General features: G+C 36.9%; 1 protein-coding gene across 7 annotated transcripts in view; it reads left to right on the forward strand.

The window, feature by feature from the left end:
* Positions 1-24,211, forward strand: part of MYO3A (myosin IIIA) — a 261,924-nt gene that overhangs the window by 132,236 nt on the left and 105,477 nt on the right. For all 7 annotated transcript variants that reach the window (XM_008002560.3, XM_008002567.3, XM_073018805.1 and 4 more), the window contains 3 exons: positions 9,787-9,989; positions 17,416-17,514; positions 17,603-17,717. In XM_008002560.3, the coding sequence (XP_008000751.3) occupies positions 9,787-9,989; positions 17,416-17,514; positions 17,603-17,717 (417 nt within the window). The remainder of the gene's footprint in view (positions 1-9,786; positions 9,990-17,415; positions 17,515-17,602; positions 17,718-24,211) is intronic.

Here is a 24,211-nt window from a genome sequence, read left to right on the forward strand (position 1 = left end):
TTATTTGAATTTTTTCTGTTCTTTTCCTGGTTAATCTTGCTAATGGTCTATCAATTTCATTTATCTTTTCAAAGAACCAGGTTTTTGTTTCATTTATCTTTTGTGGGGTTTTTTGTTTGTTTGTTTCAATTTCATATAGTTCTGCTCTAATCTTGGTTATTTCCTTTCTTCTGCTAGGTTTGGGTTTGGTTTGTTTTGTTTCTCTAGTTCCTTGAGGTGTGACCTTAGAATGTCAGTTTGTGTTCTTTCTTTCAGGTTGTTTTTTTTTTTGACTTAGGCATTTAGGGCTATGAACTTTCCCTTTAGCACTGCCTTTGCTGTATCCTAGAGGTTTTGATAGGTTGTGTCATTATTTTTGTTCAGTTCGAAGAATTTTTTAATTTCCATCTTGATTTTGTTTTTGACCCAATGCTCATTTGGGAGCAGGTTGTTTGATTTCCATGTATTTGCATGGTTTTGAAGGTTTCCTTTGGAGCTGATTTCCAGTTTTATTCCTTCTGGTCTGAGAGAGTGCTTGATATAACTTCAATTTTCTTAAATTTATTGAGGCTTGTTTTATAGCTTATCATATAGTCTGTCTTGGAGAAAGTTCCATGCATTGTTGAATAGAATGTGTACTTTGTGGTTGTTGGATGAAATGTTCTGTATGTATCTGTTAAGACTATTTGTTCCAAGGTGTAGTTTAAATCCGTTGTTTCTTTGTTGACTTTCTGCCTTGATGACCTGTCTAGTGCTGTCTGTGGAGTATTTAAGTCTCCCACTATAATTGTGTTGCTGTCTATCTCATTTCTTAGGTGTATAGTAATTGCTTTATAGATCTGTGATCTCCAGTGTTAGGTGCATATATGTTTAGGATTGCGGTATTTTCCTCTTGGACAAGGCCTTTTATCTTTATATAATGTTCCTCTTTGTCTCTTTTAAAGTTTCTTTTGTCTGATATAATAATAGCTACTTCGCTGGCTTTTGGTGTCCATTTGCATGAAATGCCTTTTTCCACCCCTTTACTTTAAGTTTGTGTGAGTCTTTATGTGTTAGGTGAGTCTCCCGAAGGCAGCAGATAGTTGGTTGTTGAGTTCTTATCCATTCTGCAATTCTGTATCTTTTAAGTGGAGCATTTAGGACATTTACATTCAATGTTAGTATTGAGATGTGAGGTACCGTTGCATTCATCATGCTATTTGTTTCCTGGTACTTTAGTTTTTGGTTTTGTTTCTGCTTTTAATTTGTATTTTTGTTTCATAGGTCCTGTGTGATTTATGCTTTAAAGAGGTTCTGTTTTAATGTGCTTCCAGGATTCATTTTAAGATTTAGAGCTCCTTTTAGCAGTTCTTATAGTGGTGGCTTGGTAATGGCGAATTCTCTCAGCATTTGTTCATCTGAAAAAGATTGTCTCTTTCCTTCATATATGATGCTTAGTTTTGCTGGATACAAAATTCTTGGCTGATAATTGTTTTGTTTCATTAGGCTGAAAATAGGGCCCCAATTCCTTCTAGCTTGTAAGGTTTCTGCTGAGAAATCTGCCATTCATCTGTAGGTTTTCCTTTATAGGTTACCTGGTGTTTCTGTCTTACAGATCTTAAGATTCTTTCCTTCATCTTAACTTTGGATAACCTGATGAGATGACAGTGTGCCTAGATGAAGACCTTATTGTGATGAATTTCCGGGGTGTTCTTTGTGCTTCTTGTATTTGGATGTCTAGGTCTCTAGCAAGGCCAGGGAAATTTTCCTTGATTATCCCCATAAATGTATTTTCCAAGCCTTTAGAATTCCCTTCTTCCTCAGGAACAGCGATTATTCTTAGGTTTTGTTGCTTAACCAAAATAATCCCAGACTTCTTGGAGGATTTGTTCATATTTTCTTATTCTTGTTCTTTTTTCTTTGTCTTTGTTGGATTGGGTTAATTTGAAGACCTTGTCTTTGAGCTCTGAATTTCTTTCTTCTACTTGTTCAGTTATATTGTTGAGACTTTTTCACAGCATTTTGCATCTCTAAAAGTGTATCCAAAGTTTCCCAAATTTTTGATTGCTTTTTCTTTAAGTTATTTATTTCCTTGAATATTTCTCCCTTCACTTCTTTTATCATTTTTCAGATTTCCTTGTATTGAGCTTCACCTTTCTGTGGTCCCTCCCTGATTAGCTTAATAACTAACCTCTTGAATTCTTTCTCAGGTAAATCTTTTTTGTTTGTTTGTTTGTTTTCAGTTCAGATCCATTGCTAGTGAACTAGTGTGATTTGTTGTTGTTGTTGTTGGGGGGGTGTTGCGGAGCCTTGTTTTGTCATATTACCAGGGGTGGTTTTCTGGTTCCTTTTTCTTTGAGTAGGCTCTGTCAGAGGGAAAGTCTAGGGCTGAAGGCTGTTATTCAGATTCTTTTGTCCCACAGGGTGTTCCCTCGATGTAGTTCTCTTCCTCTTTTCTATGGATGTGGCTTCCTGTGAGCTGAACTGCAGTGATTGTTGTCTCTCTTCTGGGTCAAGCCACCCAGCAAGTCTGCCCAGCTCTGGGCTACTACTGGGGGTTGTCCACACAGAGTCCTATGATGTCAACTGTCTATGGGTCTCTCAGCCATGGATACCAGCACCTGTTCTGGTGGAGGTGATGGGGGGAGTGCAGTGGACTCGATGAGGGTTCTTAGCTTTGGTGGTTTAATGCTCTATTTTCGTGCTGGTTGACCTCCTACCAGGAGGTGGCACTTTCAGAAAGTATCAGCTGTGGTAATATGGGGTGGAACCGGCCGTCAGTGGGGCCCTAGAACTGCCAAGATTATATGCCCTTTTTTTTTCTGCTACCAGGGTAGGTAGGGAAGGACCATCAGGTGGGGGCAGGGCCAGCTGTGTCAGAGTTCAGACTCTCCTTGGGCGGGTCTTGCTGTGGCTGCTATGTGGGATGGGGGTGAGATTCCCAGGTTCCTGGAGTTGGGTACCTAGGGGGATTATGACTGCTTCTGCTGAGTCATGCAGGTTGTCAGGGAAATGGAGGAAAGCTGGCAGTCAAAGGCCTCACCCAGCTCCCACGCAAACTGAAGAGTGGATCTCACTCCCACCATGCCCTCAGCAACAGCTGAGTCTGTTTCCAGGCAGAGGGTGAAATGGGCTTGAAAACCTGCCCCATGCTATCCTCCTCCCAGCTGCAAAAGAAAAGTGCTTGGCTCTTCCCCTGCTTGTGGAGTCTACACACCAGATTTGCACGCTCCCCCCAGTTCTGGCCAGGCTTCTTGCGAGGTCAAACTGTTACAAAGTTCAGCTAAAGATTTCCTTATCCCTGCGCAGTTTTACCCTCTGCTCCTCTGGCCACCCTCCCCTTGGATCCCTGTGGTGCCTGGCAGGAGTGGCCTGCTAGAGGACCCAGGAAGCTCCCAGGGTTTTTCTGCTGCTTCCTCTACCCCTATATTTCGCTTGGCTCTCCAAATGGATTCGGTTCCATGTAAAGTCAGAAACTTCTCCCACCTTCAGCTTCTCAGCTTCTCCAGTGGGGATGTGTGTTCAGGAGAGGAGGGTCTTCTTCTCCCACTTCTGCAGTTGGGGCACTCACAGTATTTGGAGGGTCTCCCAGGTCCTGCAGGAGCAGTCCACTTCCTTCAGAGGGTCTGTGGGTCCTCTTGAGATTGCTGGTTTGTTCTTGCATTAATCCGGAGCTAAAATTCACAGTGCAAGCCTCTGTACGCTGCTCTGTCTGGAGCTGCAATCCAGTCCTGTCTCCCATCTGCTGTGATGATTGACCCTTCCTAGGATTGTTTTTTTCTATTTCTGTGAAGAATGCCTTGGGATCTTGATAAGGATTGCATTGATTCTGTATATTTGGGTAGTATGGATATTTTAACAACATTAATTCTTCTGATCCCTGAGATATATTTTCATTTATTTGTGTCTTCCTCAACTTCTTTCATCACTGTTTTATAGTTTTCAGTGTATAGATCTTTCACCTCCTTGGTTAAATTTATTCCTAATGTTTTATTTTTATGCTTTTGTTAATGGGATTGCTTTCTTGATTTCTTTTTCAGTTAGGTTATTATTTATGTATAAAAATGTTATTTACTTTTATATGTTGATTTTGTATCCTAAAATTCTATTGAGTTATTACTTCTAACAGTTATTTTGTGGGATATTTGGGGCTTTTTACAGGTAGGATCATGTTATCTGCAAATGCAGTAGTCTCCACTTATCCCCACAGGGGATATGATCCAAGATACACTTGTGGTTGCCAGAAACTGCAGATAATATCAAGCCCTATATATACTGTTTTTTCCTAAACATCCCTATGATAAAGTTTAAATTATAAATTAGGCACAATACAAGATTAATAACAATAACTAAAAATAAAATATAACACTATACTGTAATAAACATAATATGAATATAATCTCTCTCTCTCTCTCTCTTTCAAAATACCTTAGTGTCACTTGTTTTAGGGGATCCCTTGCTGACTTCTTTGTGTAGGCTCAATGCTTTCTGGTTCAACCACTGACACCAATCAGAAAACATTTTCTCTTCATGTCTTCCACCCACAAATTTAATGCCTTCTTATCTTAACTAAGTACTGATCATGCACTATGACTATGACTTTTGCAATATGATATGTGATGGTAAAACTAGCACAAGTTTCTTTTTCCTTCTTCACAATTTAACAGATAGTAGACCTCAACATACAATATTTTTTCTTCCCTTATGAAGTCAAGAACTTTCACCTTTTCACTTCAAGCAGGCAAATATGGTTTCTCTTTGACATATTCAAATTGTCAGCATCACTACTCTTGTGCTTTGGGGCCATTAAGTAAAATAAAGATTATTTGATGGCCAGAACTGTGATACTGTGACAGCTGATCTGATAACTGAGAGGGCTACTAAGTTGGCTGACAGATGGGTAGCATATACAACGTGGATACGTTGGGCAAAGGAAGGATTCACTTTCCAGGTGGGACAGAATGCGGTGGCACAGATTTAATCACACTACTCAGAATGGCATGCAATTTCAAACTTAGAAATTATTTATTTCTGGAATTTTTCATTTAATAGTTTTAGACCATGGTTGACTGCAGGTCAACTTCTTCCTTTCTGATTTGGGTGCCTTTTATTTCTTTATCTTGTCTGATTGTTCTTATTAGTACTTTCAGTACTATGTTGAATAGAAGTGATGAGAGTGGGTATTTTTTTGCGTTGTAATAGATACTATTGGAAAAACTTTTAGTTTCTCCTCATTGATTATAATGTTAGCTGTGGATTTTTCATACATTCCCTGTATTATGTTGAGGAACTTTCTATACCTAAACTGTTGAGAGTCCACATCAAGAAAAGATGTTGTGGTATCTTAAATGGTCTTCTATAACTCATACATATGATGTAGATTATTCTGTGGTTGAAAAATGTTAAAAATTGTGTCTTTTCAAGGTAAAGAAACCTATTACCACTTTGCTTAATATTGCTTTTCTAGTGCCTAAGAAAATGTTACATAATTATAGGTAGCTCCTGTATTCTTTGGGAATGAAAATGGTTATGCCAAAGAATACTTCATTCCTTCCAAAATGTCCTTTTTCTTCCTGCGGAATACCGCTACTTAGTGGAACTCACAGCAAGACCAGCAGTTTCTAGATAGTTCATAAAAATCTGGGACATTCTGTCAATAGAAAGATAAATAGCTATAGAAAGGCCTCTTATGAGTTATACCTTAGTAAATGCTTTTCTTTTTGTAATCTCATAGGAAAATGGCATACAGCTTCCACTTTTAAAATTAAAAAAAGAAGGGGTGTTGGACTTTGTCAGATACTTTTTCTGCATCAGTTGAGATGATTATGTGGTTTTTATCTTTGACTCAGTTAATATGTCAAATCACATTGTTTGATTTGCATATGTTAAGCTAGATTTGCATGCCAGGGATAGATTTTGCTTGGACATGATGTATAATCTTTTTAATGTGTTATTGGATTTGGTTTGCTAATATTTTATTGAGAATTTTTGCATCAGTGTTCATCAGAGAAACTGGCCTGTAGTTTTCTTTTCTTGTGATACCTTTATCTGGCTTAGGTAGTAAAGTAATGCTGGCCTCATAGAGTGTAGTTGAAAGTATTCCCTCTGGCTCTATTTTTTATTGTTTATTAATTTGCTTTTCTTAGAGACAGAGTCTCACTCTGTCACCCAGGCTGGAGTACAGTAGCATAATCATAGCTCACTGCAGTGTCTGAACTCCTGGGCTCAAGTGACCCTCCTGCTTCAGCCTTCCCAGTAGCTGGGACTACAGGCATGTGCCAGTGCACTGGGCTAATTTTATAATTCTTTGTTCAGATGAGGTCTTATTTTGTTGCCCAGGCTGGTCTCAAACTCCTGGCTTCAAGCTGTCTTCCCACCTTGGCCTCCCAAAATGCTGGAATTACAGACATGAGCCACACTGTGCCTGGCCTAGCTCTACCTTTTAGAAGAGTTTAAGAAGTATTGGTATTGATTTTCTTCCAATGTTTGGTGGAATTCAGCTGTGAAGCCACCTTATCCTAGGCTTTTCTTTGTTAGGAGGTTTTGATTACTTCTTCAATTTCTTTATTTGTTTTTGGTCTGTTCAGGCTTTCTAATTCTTTCTGACTCTATTTTGGTAGGTTGTATTTTTCTAAGAATTTATCTACTTCCTCCAGGCTACCCAAATTGTTTGTAGATAATTGTTCATAATAGTCCCTATGATCCTTTTTATTTCTGATAGTCTGTTGTAATTTCTGTACTTGCATTTTTTATTTTACTTATCTTAGTCATCACTCTTATTTTCTTAGACTAGCTGAGGGTTTGTCAGTCGTATTTTTTTCAGAAGTAAAACTCATAGTTTTATTGATTCTTTTTATAGTTTTTCCTTTCTCTATTTTTGCTCAGGTTTTGATTTTTTTCCTTTCTTCTGCTAATTTTGGCTTTAGCTTTTTCTTCATTTTTTAGTTCCTCGAGGCATAATGTTAGACTATTTATTTTGGAGCTTGCTTCTTTTTTAACATAGGAATTTATTGCTGCAAACCTCTCTCTTAGAATTGCTTTTGCTACATTACATAGGCTTGTTATGTTGTGTTTTCCTTGTTGTTTGTCTCAAGGTATTTTTTACTTTCCCTTTTACTTTCTTCTTTGACCAATTGGCTGTTCAGCAGTACATTGTTTAATTTCCACATATTTGATCATCTGTGGTGCTAGGAGGTGCTCCTGCTTAGGTGTGCCAGAGGCTTGGAGCCCCAGGGTGCAAGGTACCACCTCACCTGTGATGTGTGGTGGCAACAACTACTTCAGTGTTCAGGAGGCCTGAGGCCCTCTGAGGGTGGGGTGCTGCCTCAGCTCTGGTGCAAGGGAGCTCCCTCAGCCAAGCTCAGAGCCTGTGAGGACTGCAGGAGTCTCCAGTAGCAATGACTGCAAGTGTGAACAGCAGTGAGAGAGGTTGCTGGGGGTATCTTGCTTACCTCTTCCTTGCAGGGAGCTGTCCTTCCTTCGTGGTTGTGAGCTGATCCCCACTTGGGGCATGATGTGGTAAAGGTAAAGTGTTTCCTTTCCTTCTCTATGTGGCCATCCTGGGTTTCTGTGCTCTACAGGATTTCTACTGGCTGCTTTTTTGCTGTTCTCCAGCGTGCTCCTTTAGTTATTTTGGTTTAAATGTACTTGTTTACTCATTTGCAGGTGGAGGGGGCTTGAAGGTGTATTATCCATTCTCACACTGCTATAAAGAGCTACTTGAGACTGGGTAATTTATAAAGAACAGAGGTGTAATTGACTCACAGTTCCACATGGCTGGGAAGGCCTCAAAAAAACTTACAATCATGGGCAGAAGGTGAAGGGGAAGCAAGCCCAGCAAAGCAGGAGAGAAAGAAAGAGGGAGCAAAGGGAGAAATGCCACTTTCAAGCCATCAGATCTCATGAGAACTCCGTCCTTATCACAAGAACAGTGAGGGGGAAAATCTGCCCCCATGATCTAATCATCTCTCACCAGGCCCTCTCCCCTGACACATGGAGATTACAATGTGACATGAGATTTGGGTGGGGACACAGAGCCAAACCATATCAGAGGGAGAGCACTAGGAGCTTCTGGCCAACCATCTTGATGTCACTTCTAATTCATTTTCAAAATGATGAGTAGGAAGAATTCCATGTTCCTGTTAAAAACTAATTGAGTGGTTTTAATATGTTCTATCAGAAGTCTTGACCCAGTGGCTTAATATAACCTCTACTTAGCAGACTTGTGACCCTCTCGGGAGTGGAAGAGCCAGGAGAGACCTAAAAAAAAGGTGGCGCTACCCCAGGTGTCTCATCTCAGCCTTTTCTTCCCCCTTGCCCATCAACCACTCTCTCCTTCTAGAAGTATCATTTTAAAAGGTTTTGACAATGGTGAGATAAGATTTAATGTGGGGCGCGGGGGCAGTGAGGCATAGCATATTATCCTGGTGTAGAGGAGCTGAACACCTGAATGAATTTACTCACAGGTCTTTGCTATTCTGTCCTGATCTGCGGGCTGATAGAGGTTCTCATCAGTGATAAATTAATTGTGTGTGAATGTGGTTCTGTAGATGTCAGCAAACTCCTTAATCTAATCTCTTTGTCTTGTTTTAGATTAATGTTAATTGGGGATAGGTATATATGTATTTTCAGATTCCGACCCTTATCATATCTTATCTTGTTTTAACTTATGTCCTTGATAAGGATTTACCAGATGGAAAAACGAGGTGTTTGGTAGATAGAACTTACCTTTGAAATATGCAGTCTTCCAAATCTTACTTAGCAGGTCACTGCTATTCAATATATGCCAATGAAAATGTTATCTCACCTTTTTCATGGGTGCAAGGCCAGCCCAAAACATTTTAAAAGAGCCAAGTTCATCCCCCAAATTACTATGCTCTTCTCTCACCCCTTATTGCCTCTTTTATAAGATACTCAAAGTTCTTACACAGCCTGAAAACTTCATTGTGAATGCCCCCTCCAACCCACTCAAATTCTAATGTAGCCTGCGTTCCAGAAATAGCTTCCACTGTTCTCCCTCGACATAGAAAATTTGCAATAAGTCTAACATAGTTGATCTTGGTAAAGTATTAAGGTAGGTATTACACCGAAAATAATCTACTTAAGCTAACTTCTGCCAAGTTGTGAATAACTAATACCTCCCTACACCTCGGGGGGCAGAGGTTGAAATGCCTTTGTAAAAGTGATTGGCTATTAACCCAAATAAATTTCTACTCAGTAGAATTTCAACAAAGTGGTAAAAAAGAAACATGGAACATACTTCTTTGAGAAGAGGAGCATAAGAGATGGGGAAGAAATAGAGGTAGAGCCATGTAAGCCTGCTAACCTTGACCTGGTTTCCACTCCTCCCATTCATACTTCCGAGCTGTTCTCACTTTTCATAATTATTCCCTTCTCTCTGCTTCTGAATTAATGAGTTATCTTTCCTCTCTTAGTTTCAGGGTTAGCAGCTTCTGTGGAAGCAAGTAAAGTGGTTCTGGCTTTGGGGACTATTTGAATGGGGGCCCAGGCAGGTAGAGGAGGAATAACAGAATGACAAGTGTACTTCAATGTGCATAGGCTGCTTATAAACTATCTTTGTAAATCAGGCAGAACTGCATTTGAATAGAAAAGTATAGAATATCTCCTTGTCCTTTTTTAAGAAAACAAGTGAGTGAATCCACGTATGGGAGGGCGAAAATAGACCAGGATGTAACATCTGCCAATATATCAGGAACATGCTTTTGTATGTTTATGTCTACATAAAGTGCTTACCAAAGAAGAGACATTTCATTATATACCAAGTTAATTTTTTATGTTTTTAAAAATATCTTAATATTTTCTCTTTAGGCTAATAACAGAACCTTGCAAGAGAAGATTTTACAAGTAAACAATTTGGTAGAAGCCTTTGGCAATGCCTGCACTATTATAAATGACAATTCTAGCCGATTTGGAAAATACTTAGAAATGAAATTCACCTCTTCTGGAGCTGTAGTGGGAGCACAGATTTCTGAATATCTCCTGGAAAAATCCCGAGTTATCCACCAAGCTATGTAAGTTTATTTCAAACCTCTCCTATTTTGGAGGAATCAGAAGCAAACATAATGCTTTAATAGTAAAATGTCTTTCTCATTCAATAAAATTTTGTTTATCACCTACTATATGCAAAGCACTTACCATTGAGAATGAAGAGATCCATCAGCACTGTCTTACTCTCAAATATATGTAACATTCAATAGAGGAATTAATAAATAACCTAAAATTTGTGCTGCCAGATAGAAAGCCTAAGCCCATCATAGAGGTACTAACAGCATAAATTAGAGACCATTCTGACATAGCAGAGAATATATTTATCTATACAAAATTAATGTGAAATTTAATTAGAAATAACTGAATGCTTTTCTCTTTTAAATGCTAGCATATATAAATAGACATTTGTATTAATTCTATTCTTCCTATGTTTATACACAAGGGGCCAAATAAAAGATTCAAGAAGGAGCTTTATCGTATTGACCTTTTATTGCTGACTGATTTTAGCCATCAATACTCTTCATAATGCTTTGATATTAAGTTGAATGAATTCCTTTTGCAGGTTTGTAGCTTAATGACAAAGTTTCTCTCCTGTCTCACAAAACATCTTTGTTATTCTAATGAGGAAACTATCGTTACACATTGGATTTGTACCCTGGTAGTTACATTATTTTGTTTAAAAGCTTGGCAAGTTAGAATCTTTCATTTTTCTTATGTTGGTTTTATGCTAAACATATGCTACATTATTGTAGTAATATGTCAAGTTAATTCACAGTAACATAATAAGCCTTGTTGTGTATTAGTACATTATTATTTAATGTAAGTGCCTTCAAGCTTGGTGTCATTCAGTTCATGAGTAAGTCATGAATAGAAGTTGCCTGGAGTCCAGCTCCTGAGCACTAGCCCTAGTATGGAAAATTACCCTTTGGTCTTCAATTGAAAATATGGAAGGAGGCTGGGCGCGGTGGCTCACGACTGTAATCCCAGCACTTTGGGAGGCCGAGGTGGGCAGATCACAAGGCCAGGAGATTGAGACCATCCTGGCTAACAAGGTGAAACTCCGTCTCTACTAAAGATACACAAAATTAGCTGGGTGTGGTGGTGGGCGCCTGGTGGTGGGCACCTGTAGTCCCAGCTACTCGGGAGGCTGAGGGAGGAGAATGGCGTGAACCCAGGAGGCGGAGCTGGCAGTGAACCAAGATCGCGCCACTGCACTCCGGCTGGGGTGACAGAGCAAGATTCCATCTCAAAAAAAAAAAAAAAAAAAAAAAGGAAGGAATGATTATTAGACACATGTGGTTTTCAATTGTGGTACCAGACCATTTTAATCCACCTTGGGTAAGATATTTAAACCTTAAAGATCCTTACAGGATCTTGGCTCTGTAATTCATTGTATGTAGGATTTGAAACAGTTTACTTAACCTCTCTGCACCTCTGTTTTTCGTCTCTAAAATGAAATAGCATTAGTACCTATCAATTAAGACAAGGTATGTATAGTATGTACCACAATGAATGGCATATAGTAAGAAATCCATAAGTTTAAGCCATTAGTAGTAATAGTAGTATTAATAGTTGATTAGAAATAACATATAGCATAGTACCTGGGATATTGAAGATGTTCAATAAATGGTAGATACTATTTATTGATGTGTGTCTAGCCCAAAACTCAGTGGACATGTGTGTCAGTGCCGTTGCTGCCCATAAGTAAAAGGACCTCAGGATCTTAGCAGATGTGGAAACTTAGCTAGTTCTTAAAACCATTTGTTCTGCTCTCATAATTGTGTAAGCCTCCCCTTCAGGCCCTTTGGGGAGAACTACTTAAGAGTAACTAATTGGTAGATGGCACCACCATGTTGCACAATATTAAGGGATATCATTCACGGTGTATTCTATGGAGCTGAGTGCAGGAACACAGTTCATATAGAATAACACATGAACATAACCCTCTGGAGTTACACAACGAGGCCCTGAGCTTATAACCATAGAAATAATCCTGTTAATGCTTACTGAAATATTGTAGGATGCATTCTAAGAAATAGCATAGTCAGGATTATATTTAAGGCATGCTATGAATTAAGTAATTTTTCCCCCTAAGGAACTATTCTAATTTTACAACTTCGCTTATTGGGGAAAAGCATTCCAAATTCCAAATTCACAATCAAGTGGAAATATAACTCAGTTATAATTTGAGCACAGCTGTCTTTAATTTATAACACTTTTTCCATTTTTATGTTTTTTCTTTCACCTAATTTAATTGCATTTTTAAGTTCCAGAGGAGCTTTGAGTGACCTATGAATATGAAAATATTAGACCTGTGATTGATGGAAGAATTCTTAATAGGTACCTTTACAAATTATAAATTTAATTGCACTGTTATCAATCAGGGTACTGAACAGAAAGAACAAGCTCTAGGGTTTTAACTGAGAAAACTGTTTACAGAAGTCACATGAGCATTGAAGAGCCAAGAAGAAATGGTGAGATGCCCATGGACTAACAGGGGTGAGGAGCCATGGCTGCCTTCCTGTCTGCAGGCAGAGGGAGGGGCAGTACTAGTGCCTGGTGCCAGCTGCAGCTGTGGATCAGGGGCCGCCTGATGAGAGCTATGGCCCTAATGGGATGCAGCCGTTCAGGGAGAGAGCAAGGGGATAATGTCCCAGCCTCTCTCTCCTCCCTCCGCCTGTTTCCTGCCTGTGCTTCCTATTGGCTGAACCCATATGGAAGCCAGAGAGCAAGGGAGTCCAGGGATTGCAGGCTGTAAGGATTGGCCTTTGGGGTCCCAGAGCAAGACAAAGAAGAGTGTAGAATGATCTGAGGAGTAGGGAAGAATCAGAGCAGACGAGTATCTTTTTTTGATGAACTCACCTTTTAAGACATTTTGTTCTTTTCTTTACTTTTTGCCTCTGACAATGTCATCCCAGCTCAATCTCTGACCACATTTATTTTTAGATTACCTTTCTAATGATGATGGTACTATCTTATAACCTGTGACTTAAATCCTTTTCTAAACATTGATAGTTTTCAAGGAGAAAATTTTAAAAGAGGCTACTTAATTTCAAGAATAAAATGAACCTATTGAAGGCAATGCTAGATAATTCTCATAAATACAAATTATAGCCATTTCCACTGCAGTTTCCTCCTGTTATTACAGTTCAGTTCAGCAGGCATTGATTGCATTTCTCTCATGTCCGCAGCACTTAACAGGACTCTATAGGAGACATAAATAAGGGCAGACATGGTGCTCTCCATTGTGGAGAAAGGGAAATGTATTTATGGAGCAGTTACTCTATGTCAGTCACTGCGCTAAGCACCTTACAGTCATTATCTCTTTTAATTCTTGTAGTCATGTGACAGGGTGTCATCTTCTCCTTTAAAAGTGAGAAACTAAGAGAATTTTAATAAGTCGCTTAATGTCAAAAACTTAGCAATGAATGAGTTGGAGTTTGAAGCCTCATCCTTCTGTCTGACTCCAAAGCCCACCATCCATCCATCCATCCATCCATCCATCCATCCATCATCTATCCATCCATCTATTTGACACATATTTATTGAGTGCCTACTGTGTGCTAGGCACAGGAGACATAAAGCCAAGTAAGGCAGGATTCTTGTGGTAACACAGCTCACAGTATGATAAAACTTGCTGATCACTCATGGTTTCTAGCCTCTCATGAAAGTAAGAAATGAGTTCATCTGCTAAGATTCAGCAGGTAGATAGCAAGAGAAGGGGACTGAGGAGACTGCATATCCAGGAGGAGAGAGTTTATAAGGTGGGAGCTGTGATTAAAAAGGAAAAACTAAAAGTGTTGCTTTATGGATACCATGTAGTCCCTTAAGAATGCAAAGCTTCATTATTAGCTTTCTAAGTCTGATTGTTGGACACTTCATTGAATATTCAAAGATTTCACAGGAATTAAGTTACATCCTTGTGAGTACTTTGCCACCGTTTGAGGCTGTCAGAGGCATTGGCTGCACAGGTAATCCCCAGGATGCAGAGCAGGTGAACACACATATGAGACAGCCCTGAAGGCCTTCCTGCAAGCAGCTGAGTGGAACTCACTCTGAAGAAGTGTTAGAAGATCCATAAGTAGGAGTAAGGCCACAATCAGAGAAATGATATTTGGTAACTTGTAAGACCCTGTGTCTGTCCTCAGGCAGTCCTGACCTGGGAACCCCTGGAAACATTTAGCAAGTGTGGGATACCGTAATGCTCTGTGTTCTTAAGCACAGCTTGATATGGTTAGGGACCCTGGGTAAGCTTTGGAGGTGTGTTCTTTTCCTGTTTCTTTAACTTTCTGATTGTCCGTTGAAGGTCAGTATATTCCCCAAAGTTTCTCCAGGTCTTTTCAAATTATAATTTCCAATAAATGTAAACTGATGAAAAGAAATCCATTAATATTGTGTGTCTAAGTTTTAACACTTAACTGATATGATGTACAATTAGTGTACATTGTTAACAATCACAAATGTTAACACTTAACTGATACAAATGTGATTGTGATTGTTAACACTTAACTGATACAATGTACAATTAGTGTATATTGTGAACAATGTAGTACAGTGTTAACATCACAATTGCACTATATTAGTTGATGTTAGCAATCACATTGTTAGCACTTAACTGATACAATGTACAATTAGTGAAGTGCACAATCAGTGTGCTTCATTAGAAGAAAGCAAACTGAATTATATGCTGTGCCAGTCGTAGAGAAGTTTTTATTATTCTATGGTGAGAAAAGACAAGAACTAAAGGAAACTTTCAGTTTCGTTCTAACTTCAGTCATAGGCCATGTTGGTGTTTCTTGCATTATCACTGGTGACTGCAAAAAGTAACAGAATAGGATGAATTCTGAAGGAAGAGCGTGCCAGTCCTCACTTCAGCACCCAGTCTCTGGACCACCCCTTTTCTTTAAACCTTCACTTTTCTTTGCCCCATGACTAGATTCTCCTGATTCCTCTCCTACCTCCCTGAATTTTTCTTCTGTTTTAGATTTATCCATCCAGTCTCACACTGTGTATTTACCAAATATTTGTCCCTGCAGCTTTTCTCTTTTGTTCTCTACACTCTCTCACTTCACAAATTCTTCTGACATTATGGCCTCAACAGAGAGCCCTACGTGATTGACACCCAAACACATACTTCTCCCCCTCTCTTAAAACTGAAAAAAGTTTACATTTTTAAAAAATTTCCAACTACCTACATATCCTGCTACCATCTCAAATTCAACTGAATACACATCTGAAATCTATTTATTTTCCCATAGCCCCTTTCTTTTGGAATGGGACTATCCTTCTCTAATTATATAAGAACCCCTGACTCTCCCTTCACTCAGGGGAGAGTTTCAGTGCAGAATGCATACTAACCAATAGCATTGTTACTTTTCCCTTTAGAAAATGTCTTCCTTCCTTTTGAAATACTAAGGAAGAACAGAGATCTGCATTATTCACCTTATCAAGCTCTACCCTTTCATATTATTTCAATTTGTTAACTTTCAAGAAAGACCAAAGAGAGTACCTTCAATAGTTATTAGTGTGTCACAAGTATCAAATCTTCAATGTTATTTTAAACCTACATGACTGATGTGTTGGAGTCCTTATTGAGCTTCTGTAAAAATTATTCTTGTAATGGCTTTTGGCAGAATGTTGGATCAAAACTAGAGATTATAAAATAAAGCCACAGTTGTTCGGAAACTCCAAATTTTACTGCATTATTGGAAGAGTAAATACAGATGGATATATTTGAGTTACTGTTGATTCTGAGGAAAACTTCTACATACTGAAAGAATGAATAATTTCTAAAGAGAGCAACAGTAAATTTCCATCTCTACTGAGATGATACTGCATCATGTACAGGGGGAGAAGACCCTGGAACGTTTTTAAGTCCTTTCTTACCTTTTAAGTAAAATAATTTATGTATAATCATGCATATCATGAAGTGGGCTTTTTTTCTGTTTCATGTACTTCATATGGAAAAGAATTCAAAGACCCCTCTGTTCTACTAAAAATAAGTTTAATAATAATAATTCCTTTTCTGAAAATATTTAATTGGCCCCCTAAGTTTGCTGATAAAGGCTGTGGAGGGGGTGAAGGAAAGGAGCAGAGCGAGAGGGGATACAAGCTGCCCCTGAAGTTTCCATCTTGGGTGTGATGAGTTTAGGACCCAGAGCACAGTTCAGGTCACTGCCAAGAGTGGCAGAAAGGGGAGTATCCACAATAATTTAGTGTCTCCTGCCCCAATCCCTATGGTGACATGCAAAGCTTTGTGGTAGGATGAGAGTTTTATACCAACGGAAAGAGAAGTAACGATAGAAAGAAGTGAAGACAGCAAGGCCTTCTTATTGAGACATTAGAATTAATTTAACCACTGTAAGAAGAATCCTACCCTGCCCCAACCTGTGAGCCTGGTGAGCCTGGTGATAATGGAGTGAACAGTCAAGTGAAGTTTGAGGACCACCCTCAAACAGGAGGAGGATCTAGTAGGAGGACGCGAAGGGGAATGCCACAGGGAGATGCAAACCCCAGGGTGTCCCAATTGACCACTAGGTTCATCAAGAGTGGAAGTAAAACAGGGCAGTAGAGATGGGGAAACTATAGAACAGGAGTTTCATCCTCTGCTGTTTCAGCAGAGAGCCTGAAAGTGTGGTCTTTCGCTAGAGCCCACTAGAGCAGAAGGAAGACATGAGGGAAGGAGGAGAGGGGACCCCAAGGTCCAAGAAATTATGTTGTGAAACATCCTGAAGTGGAAACTTACCTCGTTGTAATCCATATTCCCTTAATGACATTATTGCAGCATCTGGAAAATGCTATTTATACTACTTAGAACCACAGAATCATGGGATTTGAGGCTTATAAGAAGGAGATTCCTCATACAAGTGAGAAAACTAAGCCTCAGAAAGATAATATTCAAAGGTGGTTAAAGGCATGGGCTTTGGAGTCAAATAGACGTGATTCAAATCCATATTAATTATCAACTCTGTGGCTTTGGGGGAGATTGGCAGCTCTAATCCTCAATTTCCTTCTACATAAAATAGGAAACACATGCCCATCTCAGGGGCCTATGGTAGGTTAATGAGATAATGTAGCACTTATAACCATTGGCATGGCTGTGTACATTATTCTTTTTTGTCTGCTCCACTGGCATGTAAACTCCAATGAGTTAGGGATTTTTGACAGTTTTGCTTCTGCTATATCCCCAGTGCCTGGAACAGTGCCTGGAAGTCACTCACAAATGTATATTGAATGATTCCTATGAAGTGATTAAGATAATGTCTGGAATTTAATGACAGTGGTTGTTGAAAATAATGACAACAATAACGACCACAGAAAGCCAAAATGCAGTATTCAGAAAAGCCCATATTAGCACTCACAGTCATTGTTCAAATAATTATATTGTCAAGTAACTTAAACAATAAATATTCTTACTAACTCCCGTACTGAAAATATCTTTTTTTCCAGTGGAGAAAAAAATTTTCATATTTTTTACTACATTTATGCTGGTTTGGCTGAAAAGAAGAAACTAGCCCATTACAAACTGCCTGAAAATAAGCCTCCCAGGTAATCTACCAGGTTGTACTTTCATCAATAATACTTTCACTTTTCACTTAATTTTAGACTTTTATCCTTCCTTTTATATATTTTTTAGGTACCTACAAAATGACCACCTCAGAACAGTACAAGACATCATGAATAATAGTTTCTATAAATCCCAGTATGAATTAATTGAGCAATGTTTCAAAGTGATAGGTTTTACAATGGAGGTAAGTATGAAAGACACTTGAACCTCTTTAGAAAGTATCTTTTTATCATCATTAATGTTAAGAGCATTTATTGAGTGATTAATATATACCAGCATAAGTGCTTTACATATATTAGAACAGCCTTATGAAATAACTGGAAATATAAAATTTACTTTATAAGTGAAGAAATAGTGGCCTTGAGATATAATTGAATTTAGTTTTGTTCTTAATCTTTTATTTTACTTATACGTACATTTCCCATATACATATATGGGAAATATACATAAACATATATATATATATAATTTTACATAAATGCATAAATGTGCATGTTCTTTTTAGTGCAATCTTTTTAATAACTTTATTAAGATATAATTTACATACAATATAATTCACCTATTTAAAGTGTGTATTTCAGTGACTTTTAGTATATTCATAGAGATGTGTATTCATGACCATAATCATTTATAGAATATTTTCATATTATAAATTTTTCACCCCAAAAAGAAATATGGTAGCAATTAGCATATTTCTGACTCAATTCTGACTTCATCCCTACTTTCTATCACTATAAATCTGCTTTTTCTGGACATTTTACGTACATGGGATCATATAATATGTAATCTGTTGTGACTGGTTTCTCTCACTTAGCATAATGTTTGCAAGGTTCATCCATTTTTGTAGCATGTATCAGTACTTCTTTTTTTGTTGTTAAATAATATTTCATTTTATGGATATACTTCATGTTATTTGCCCATTCATTAGTTGATGGGCAACATTTAGGTTGTTTTCGGTTGTCTATTATGAATAATGCTGCTATGAACATTCATGTACAACTTTTTGTGTGGACATAAGTGTTCATTTATCTTTGATATATACCTAGCAGTGCAAATGCTGAATAGGGTAACTCTGTGTTTAACTTTTTCACTAAATTGTTCAACTGTTTTCCAAAATCACTGCACCATTTTACATTCCCACCAGCACTGTATGAAGGTTCCAATTTCTCCACATCTTCACCAACACTTATTGTTATCTGTCATTTTGATTATAGTGATTCCAGTGGATGTGAAGTGGTATCACTTGAAGGTTTGGTTGAATTTACCTAATAACTTATGATGCTGAACTTCTTTTTCATGTACTTATTGGTCATCTGTGGATCTTTTTTGGAGAAATGGCTGTTCAGATCCTTTGCATGTTTTCTAATTGGGTTATTGTCTTTTTATTATTGAGTTGTAGAAATTTTTTATATTCTAGGTACTAGCTCCTTATCAGATATCTGATTTGCAAAAAAAAAAAAAAAAAAAAAAAAAAAATCTCCTATTTGTTATATTTTCCCTTTCTTGATGGTGTCCTTTAAAGCACAACAGTTTTTAAATTTTATGAAGTTCAGTTTATCTATTTTTCTTTTATTGCTTATGATTTTAGTGTTATATAGAAAACCAAGCTCACACAAATTTATGCCTAAGCTTTCTTCTTATAGTTATATAGTTTTAGCTCTTACATTTAGGTCATTGTTCCATTTTGAGTTAGTTTTTGTGCATATTGTGAGGTAGGGATCCAACTTCATTCTTTTGCTTCTGGACATTCAGTGTACCAGCACCATTGTTGGCAAGATTATTCTTTCCCCATTGTTCTTGGTCAAATATCAATTAACCACAAATATATAGGTTTATTTCTGGACTCTCAATTCTATCTCATTGATTTATATATTTATCCTTATACCAGTATCACACATGAGTATTGTAGCTATGTAGTAAGTATTGAGATTAGGAAGCATAAATCCTTCTACAACTTTGTTCTTTTTTTAAAATATGTTTTGGCTTTTCAAGGTCGGTTCCTTAAACTTTAATATAAATTTGAAGGATCAGCTTGTGAATTTCTAGCACCTTTAAAGAAATATTTTTGTTCAGCTCTCTCTTCCCCATCTTACCTCCTTAAATCTACATCTGCTCTCTTTCTCCTCCCCTAGCTAATGGACATATACATGATCCAACATTCCGTATTTACTTACCTAGTCCTAGAGTCTTGTTTATAGATACACACACACACACCCCCATGCAAATGTGTACACATGCATATATTTGGTGAGATGATCATTCTTTTATTAATATGGGATTATATTACACACACTTTTCTATATCTGATTTTTCTTACTCAGCAATACCTGTGAAAATCCCTTCAAATTACCTAATATATCACTGAATCACCTCTTTTAAAGGCAGTAAAATGTTCTACAGTGTGTACTACCATAGTTTATTCAGCCATTCACCATGACTGGGTATATAACTATAAATGTTTCCGGATCTTTGCAACCATGAGCAAAGCTAAAGTATGTCCTTAATGACTTGTTCATTTCTTTCTATGAAATAGGTTCCTAGTAGTGGAATTTCTGGGTTAAAAGGTACATATATTTTACATTTGAATAGAACTTGCAAGATTGCCTTCCAATAATTCTGTAGCACTTCACATTTCCACCAACGATACATATTAATACCCTTCCCTCACTCATTCCTGCCAGCAATGTGTTGTGGCTTTTTAAATATTTCCTAGTCTGGTGGGTGAAAGTAACATCTCATTTTAAATTTGCATATCCTTGGCAAATAATATATTTGAACATCTTTCCATTTGTTTGCTAGCTGCTTAGATTTACTCTTATGAATTGTATATTTATATATGTTGCCCCTTTTATTAAATTATTTAGATGCTTTATGTCAATTTGTAAGGGCTCATTGATTATAGACATATGTTTCTATCATTTGTGTTATGTTTCTTTAGAATTGTATATTTGTGACTTTTTGTTATATTGTTTACCATAATGAAGTTTTAAATGTTTGTTTATTCAAACAAATTTACCTTTTTGTTCATAACATCTAGGTCTCTAGTTTCGGTTAAAAAGTTTTCCCCTAACTCTAGGTTGTACGTGTAGTCTCCTAGATTTTCTTGAAAGTGAAAAAAAAAATTTATCTTTAATCCATTTGAAATTTATTTTATGGTACCAGATGGAGCACCACTTTTCTTTTATTCCAGATGGAGAGCCAGAATTGACTTATCCTATATTAAGGCCTTATATGACATGTAATCTATTTTTGATGCCTCTATTTTAGCCATCAATCTATGTTTTCTATTTCTATAGCAGTATTCTGTTGACTTGATTACAGTGGTTTGATTCTATGTTTTTCTAGTAAGGCTATTCCTGCTCTCACTTTCTTCTTTTCCATACTTTCCTTAGCTATTGTTTAGCATTGCTTGTCCATACAAACCGTAAGATCAATGTGTTCAATTCCAACAACCCCATTTGGACTTTTAATTAGAATCGTATTGAATTTATATATTAGTTTTTGGAGCAATGTCATTTTCATGATATGTATGTCTTCTCATCCCAAATTATGAAATGACTTATGTACTTTTTGTCATATGATTTTATGTTTGTTTAGATGCTGTTTTGGGTTTTTAATAATAATCTATAGTTATATTCATCTAGAACTTGCATCTTATTTTTAAATTTATTAACAACTATGTTAAGGTTTTTATTATAAGTAAAATGAATTTTCCATTGGTAGAATTTTTGAGATATATAATCATGCCATTAGCAAAAAAAGAGTTTTACCCCTTTCATGTTACAGCAGTCATTTATTTTTCTTTTTTATACTTAGATCATCTAAGACTAGTCTAAATCAATATTAAGTAATAATGATTATAGTTGGCCTCTCACTCTAGTTTCTGATTTTAAATGGCTTTAGTGTTTTACTATTTTTTGAAAAAGAATATTTATCGTAACTAATTTCCTTTCATTGCTGTTTTACTTAGGGTTGTTATTAGGAATTCTGCTGAATTTTACCAAATATTTTTTCAGCAGCTATTGATATAATCATATTTTTTCCTATGGCAATTTGTTGATGTCTCCTTATTATGTTGATAGATTTCTTAATATTTAAATATCCTTACATTTCTGGAATAAGCCAAATAGAGTCCACCTATATTATCTTTTTGATAAATTTCTGTATCTATGAGCTAGTGTTTTATTTAGAATTTTGCATCTATATATTTAGCAATGAAATTTATCTACTGTTTTTGTTTTCTTTTATATCAAATTTGATTATTAAAGTTATGCCAGTGAGCTTTTTTCATTTTTTCTTTGGCCTATGTGAGTTAAAATCAGTTTCCAATGTTCTCTGAAGATAAGAAGCACCTCGACACACATACGTGAGTCTTACCCAGACCTACCGTATAGAAATTTCTGAGAGAGATCTAGTATTACAGCATCCCATTAATTCTTATCATTAGAGAAGATTGAGGACAGTGTCTTTTAAAACTTTAAATAAAGATTAGGGGCCAGGCGCCATGGCTCACGCCTGTAATCCCAACACTTTGAGAGGCCAAGGCGGGTGGATCATGAGGTCAAGAGATCAAGACCATCCTGGCCAACATGGTGAAACCCCATCTCTACTAAAAATACAAAAAATTAGCTGGGCATGGTGGCAGGTGCCTGTAATCCCAGCTACTTGGGAGGCTGAGGCAGGAGAATCGCTTTAACCTGGGAAGCGGAGGTTGCAATGAGCCAAGATCACGCCATTGCACTCCAGCCTGGGCAAAAAGAGTGAAATTCTATCTCAAAAAAGAAAGAAAGAAAGAGAGAGAGAGAGAGAGAGAAAGAAAGATAGATTAGGGTAAAACTCAACTGTGTCTGACCCTTGGGCCTTTTTGATACTGAGTCTTTAATTACCTTTCTGATTCTTCTATGGTAATTATCTTTTTGAATTAGTTTTTCTCTTTTGGGTTATTTGTATTTTGCTAAGAAATTATCATGAAATCTTATGCCATAGATTTTCTTGCTGAATTTTCTTATGATACTTTAAATTAATCCCATTCTGGCTTTGTTTCCTTTCTCATTCCAATGAGAAATTCTCATTTTTGCCCTTACTCTCTTTTATCTTTAATTGGGTTTACAGGGGGTTTTGAATCTTAAAAAAAAGAAAAAGGCAAAACCACAACAGCTATTGGATGCATTTTACCCATCTGATAAATGTTTTCATGTCTGTATTATTGGTTTTAATTTGATTTTTATATTTTTATTAATTTATTCATTTGTTTCTTCTGTTTTGTTTTTTTTTTAAGAGAATACTTGGTTCCTGTATTTCTTTACATTTGTTATTGAGTAATGAAAGCATTTAAGGCTAGAAATTTATCCCCAAGTAATAAACACTTCCTTATGTCCCATAGGTTGTATTTTTAAATTTTTGTAACAAAGCATCGTGTTTAATAGGGACTCCTAAGGCATTTAGAGAAACTTTCAGACTTCGCTGGTAATAGTTTATTGTTTGCTACATTGATTCAGCGTGTGTGATGAAAGAAGATTTTACTCTGAATGTGAATCAGGCTTTTAGATGAACTCTTTCTGGAATTTTAGATGAACTCTTTCTGCAATTCGTTGAATTTTGATTTCATTTTCATAAATGACACTCCTGCAGCTTTAAACAGTCAATGTGTCTGCTTAAGAAGTTTACCAGGATCCTTTGGGTTATCAGATCTCTACTAAGAGCTTAAGCTAAAACAAACAAACAAAAAACTAATTCTTCAATTCTTCTCAAAAAAATTATAGAAAATTTAATCAGCAATATATAAAATGTAGACATGCTAATAGAAGTGAAACTTTATAAAAAATATTCAAATTGTATGCTATGAAATTATTGAATCTAATGATTTTGTAGTCTGTTTTTAAGGCACTGTTGACTCCCTTCCAAAATGGAAGACTATCAGCAGTAACTTTAGTTCCATGATCCATCTGCTTGCCAAAAGTAATATTTGTAAAGATGTAAGTGCTTTTGGCATATTCTCCAAATAGGGAACTTCTGCTGTTGGCGACTCTGAAGACAGGAGTCTCTCAGTCTTACCTTCTCTTTGAAAGCTTTTGGCTCCATCTTGAGTATCCTTGGTGCAGGCTTATAGGAGGTAGGGACTGGGGGATGTTTTCAAGACCTTGCCCCTAGAAGATAAGTGTGATCTTACCAACTGGGTGAGGTTGGAGAAGAAGCAGAGTAAATGGATTTTATTTTGATTGGAATTAGGGCTCTGCCTTACAAGGGAGGTTTAGGTAAATCCAGTGCCGTCTTTGTCCATCAAGATCTTAGAAATCTTCACTGATCCATCTCCCCAAAGCTAACTTTATCACCCAGAGATGTTCCAGACAGTTATTTGGTAGAACAAGAATACATAGATTCAAATGGAATTCCAATTATTTAGTTCAGCACTATCTTATTTAATAAAGACTTCTTGAAAGAGAGATTTTGTTTTGTACAATCCATCTAAGAATGAAAAATGTAGAATAATGATATGACAAGTTGTCCACTGTAAGAAATGAGAAATAAAAATTACTACAAAAGGAACTTTGTTAGACTTAACTGACAAACCAGACAGTATCTGTAACAATGAATATTTAGATTACAGTACTACCCTCTAATCTGCAGTTTCACTTTCTGCAGTCTCAGTTACCTGTAGTCAACTGCAGTTTGAAAATA

The sequence above is a fragment of the Chlorocebus sabaeus genome, chromosome 9, assembly GCF_047675955.1.
Source record: "Chlorocebus sabaeus isolate Y175 chromosome 9, mChlSab1.0.hap1, whole genome shotgun sequence".
NCBI lineage: Eukaryota > Metazoa > Chordata > Mammalia > Primates > Cercopithecidae > Chlorocebus > Chlorocebus sabaeus.